At 38.1% G+C, this 4,467-nt stretch overlaps 1 protein-coding gene across 1 annotated transcript; it reads right to left on the bottom strand.

Annotated features, from left to right (window-relative positions):
* Window positions 1–374: 374 nt before the first annotated feature.
* LOC144644116 (uncharacterized) lies at window positions 375–4,181 on the bottom strand. The gene is made up of 2 exons (XM_078503535.1): window positions 3,442–4,181; window positions 375–1,774 (listed from the first exon to the last, which is right to left on the bottom strand). The coding sequence occupies exons 1-2, from the start codon at window positions 3,773–3,775 to the stop codon at window positions 1,515–1,517; spliced, it is 594 nt and encodes a 197-aa protein (XP_078359661.1). The 5' UTR covers window positions 3,776–4,181; the 3' UTR covers window positions 375–1,514.
* Window positions 4,182–4,467: the final 286 nt, after the last annotated feature.

The following is a 4,467-nucleotide window of genomic DNA, read 5'->3' as shown; positions in this document are numbered from 1 at the left end:
TTCAAACCCGTCTTTTGTGCGTATTTCTGTGTAGAAGGTTTGCAACATCTCATCGAGTTGTTCGTGCTCGTATTCTTCTATTTTTGGGTTTACTTTTCTTTCTATTGCCCATGTTTCAACCAGGTCTGTGTAGCTCTTAAAGTGTTTTTGTTTTTCGCAATTTCCTTAAGTTGCTCGATGATATTTTGGTTTGACAAAGCAAACCGGCTGTCCGTCATTTTTTAATTTGGTTTTTAAATTTGGCGCTTCCCCGGTGTTTCCATAGCAACTTCTGTATTGCACTCTATAACCCCAATTTGCACTCTATGACCTATTTATGCATTCGTCATTGACCAATCAAAAACGCGATATTTTGTTGAGTATATAATAAGGTGTATATATTAAATGTTAAGCGGTACATTAAATTGATGTATACTTGCTAAGCTAAAGATGTTGTTCAATTGCTAACATCTGCATTTTTTTAGTTTCTAACTAGTACATAAACTGTTTTAAAGACAGTCACCTCTCTAAGGTTGATAGTACCTTAATGCGACAGTACGTTTCGTACACTATTTTTCTCGGAGTTTTCATGTTTGCTTACATTTTTCTGCAACTCGATTTTGCCGTGTTCGCGCGGAGTCACGATTTGTTAGTGGCTTATGATTGGTTCGTTCCGAACATGTGCATGCAAGTTATCCTGGACTCTTTCTTCAAGCGCATGGATCCATTACAGACAGACAGATACCAACTACCAGTCGATACACTTTACAAACCTCAAGCACGCAGACTAAAGATGTTCTACCACCTGCTGCAGGCAGCCTCTGAAGAATGAGTACTTTGCAGAAATTCTTTAATTTTCATGACTCACTTGAGAAACAGAGATACAGACTTTCCAACAATCGAGATCTTCCTTCATTTCACCAGACTATTTCCTTAAAGATGTGAATAATTGAAACTGCCGTGGGTAACAACGTCACTTCGAATTCTGGCTAAATTAAACATTGTCAAATCAACTCTAAATTTCGCATGCAGCTTTGTTTACCTAAGCTAAACATTGTCCTGTATTTCATTTTGAAGTAACGTTGTTGTTCGCGGCCTTTCCAAAGGAAACATAATAACAATAATAATAATAATAATAATAATAATAATAATAATAATAATAATAATAATAATAATAATAATAATAATAATAATAACGCCTTTATTTAAACTCGATCTGTGTTAAAGCAAATACACGCTTGTCGGAGGTTTGTGGGGCTTGTACATCACTCGCTTGGATATCGTATTAAACAAGACAAAAAAGAATACAAATCAAGTGCGTGTAACAAAATCTCTTTTTTCGCACGGACCTAGCATAGTCTGGTTATCGCCTGGCGTGTTAGAATCAAGGAGTGCCTAAAACTTTGAGGACTAATTGCTAAAATAGTTACTCATTAAAATAGTAACGCACGTCTTTGTTTTGCTTTTATCACTGTTAAATTGTCATACTACTTTTCAAACAACTGTAAGCCGGGAATGGAAGTCTTGTCTTCTTCTTAGTTCTTTGCTGTGATGTCTAACTGTTGTTGCGCCTGTCTTCTAAACCGGATTCTCCTGTTTTGGAACCAGACCTTGACATGTGTTTCTGTCAGGTGGAGCGCTGCAGCCAGGTTGCGGCGTTCCTCTCCAGCCACGTACTGCTGCCTGGCGAACGTGCTTTCTAATCGCTCCAGCTGCGCCGGCGTGAAAATGGTTCGTGATCTCTTGCTGGATTTCCGCCCGTCTTTCTTGCTGTCATCTCTTTTGATGTTTGTCTCTGTGGGAACAGCAATCATTTGGTTTAGATTTTTAATGAGCCTTTTGTAACAATTGGTCAGGTGACCAAATAACGTAAAGAAAAGGTGTAGCTGGAGCTATATAGTTTTCGAAATAGCTCTGACGGTTGGAACCCTTTTCTATAATTTATCCATCCAAAAGAACTAAAGAAGTATCGGCAAGTTAATAAATTCCGCCATTCTCGTTTCCAGAGCTGCTCGATTTTGTTATGCTGCGTTCACACTTGCCCGAAACATGTTTACTCCTTTCACGAATGAAACATGTTTCACTGCGAAAATGTTGAAAACAGGCGGTACACTCCGTGAATCACGAGTGCCGTAAAACTGCATGAATTGTAAAACCATACACGGCACGTGTTTGTATAGGTAATCACATGATTTCGAGTGCAAATTGGGATAAATAAGCACGAGTAAAATTTTTTAAAGGCTAACAGGGGCCCCGGGGGGGATTTTTTTTTAAAAAATATAAGTGCTTATTTATACCAAAAATAACAAGAAAAATCATGTGATTACTTATTTATAATATTCATGAAAAAATTGCGAGAAAATAACATGCGCAAAGCTCGTACAAAAACAATTTATTCAAGCCCGGCAAATATCATCCCGCGTTCATTCAAAACAAGATCAAAGCCCAAACAACGTACAGGTTCCTCAATGTTTTAAAAGTTTTTTTAGTCGAAAAATCTGGCTTAACAGTCAAAAGAATTGTCTGAATAAAAGATTCTGGGTTTCACCTCTTCCAGAGATTTTATTCTCTTCTACTTGACGAGCTTTGCTTAAGCGCTTTCAACTCGACGGTCAGCGAAGTGAAGCTGTTTCGATTTTCATTTCTTGAACGAAACAATTCTCTGTCTCGTACAATAGAAAGTAAAGTTCTGTTCTCTAAGTACAGTGTCTTTCAAGCGATGTTAGCATAACTTCGAGGCTATCTGGTCCATAATCTTCGAAAATGTGTTTGTTGTTTTTGAATTCGGCGTAAATAAATTTGCTTAAGCAAAGCGTGAGGCTAAGACGGCTTGTAGTTTTGATTTCGTCGGCAATTTCCTTCTTCGGAAACCAGTTATTCCAAAACGAGAACCAAAAACAAGTGCTTTTCAGTGTTATGGTATTTAGAGCTGTCTTCTGGTCCTCTACTGTGCTCAAAACGCCAGCCATTTTTTTACTCGCATCTCGAAGCAGATCCAAACTTCGCGCCATTCAAATTGCGTGGAAGCGTTTGATTGGCCCCCTGTGGCTGCCTTTGTTTATTAACCAATCAGGGTGCCGCGTTTGTTTCTCTTTTTTTGCACTGAATTTCCTCATTTCTGCACTGCATGTCCTCGTTTCAGCATCGAATTTACTTAAGACTGCATTTCTCTAAGCCAATCAGATTCGAGAAATTTTTTGATGTATATTATTAAGAACTGAACAACAGTGCAATTACAAACATTTTTTAAGGGAAGCGTGTTTGCTATAAACATGTCTCAGTAATAGTGTGAACGCAGAATTAGGCGATTGGGACTAAGAGGGTGAAAGAAATCGTCACGAATTCGGGAACTTTTCCTTAGAGCTGTAAACTGTCTTTGATATGTGTTGTTAAGTCATTAATGCTTCAGTACATTACAGTTATGTTGTATTTATCATTTCATCACAATTTTAACAGACGTACCTTTATCTGTTTGCCAGTTTACAGCGCATGCTCCCTGATGACAGCAGTGATGATGAGGGAACGGAGCTGAATAGTCAAAAGGAGCAACATCTCCAGTCAGCAGCAGTTGACTGTAAGGAATGGAAGAAGGAAAGGGTTGTGCCTGCGGAGAGGTCGACGAAGAAGACAAAATAGCGCGGATCGAAAACGAGCTTGAAAACTGAGAACTTCTTCCTGGGTCATCAATGTTGAGGAAATCTGCAGGGGCTGGCGTTGAATTAAAAGAAGGTGGAGAATTCGGAATTGAGGAGGAATTCAGGGAATTTACAGACTTAGCTTGAAAAGATGAGAGCATCTTTGGTGCGCTTTTAACAGCTCTTAAGATGAGATACAATATTAAGTGCAATGCTCTCCTTAAAACCTCGAGCTTTAATTATTACTTTCTAGGAGACATTTGTTGTCTCTCATAGGAAAATAGCTTACTATCACGCCATGGTTTCGATTGGCATGGCAATTTTTTTTAAATTGAAAGCAATCTATGCAGGTTAAACTTCACATCATGAGTTTCTCGAACGTTTTTATTGTCGTAAGTTTACTCTCGCCGATTATAGTCTCTTTTGTTCATTAAGAAATTGTTTCTTTGAAAAAAGTTTAACAGGTGTAAATATCTCAGGGCTATTGTCACTGATTTTGTGTTTAAATGGTGGATATGAGCAGTAATAACGGCTTTTCGGTAATTAAACCGGAACATTAAAAATAATAGCCCAATACTACTCACATTTGTGTGACACAAAGGCCTTCACAAATTCTATAAATGCACAGAGTGGGGCGTTTTAACAAAACAAGCAATTTAAAAAATATGATCATAAGGTATATTGATACACTGATTATTACAAGCGGGGTGAACAAGTGCTACTTTCGACAAGCCGTCATAAAAGGGCCCGAAGAGTTTCTGGTTGTTATTTCCTAATCATGAATGTTACAAGTCGGCTTGTGGATATGTTGTGGGTTAGATTTGTTTCCAACCTAGGTTAATCTGTTTCAACC

Source organism: Oculina patagonica, chromosome 2 (genome assembly GCF_052425735.1).
Source record: "Oculina patagonica isolate OP01 chromosome 2, crgOcupat, whole genome shotgun sequence".
NCBI classification, from domain to species: domain Eukaryota; kingdom Metazoa; phylum Cnidaria; class Anthozoa; order Scleractinia; family Oculinidae; genus Oculina; species Oculina patagonica.
The sequence above is the reverse complement of the archived record's forward strand: the minus strand, read 5'-3'. Positions and strand labels throughout refer to the sequence as shown.

Coding starts and splice junctions, on each gene's coding strand:
- LOC144644116 (XM_078503535.1), bottom strand. CDS start 3,775: ATGCTCTCATCTTTTCAAGCTAAGTCTGTAAATTCCCTGAATTCCTCC. Junction 1,775..3,441: donor AAACTGGCAAACAGATAAAG/GTACGTCTGTTA, acceptor CTGTTCCCACAG/AGACAAACATCAAAAGAGAT.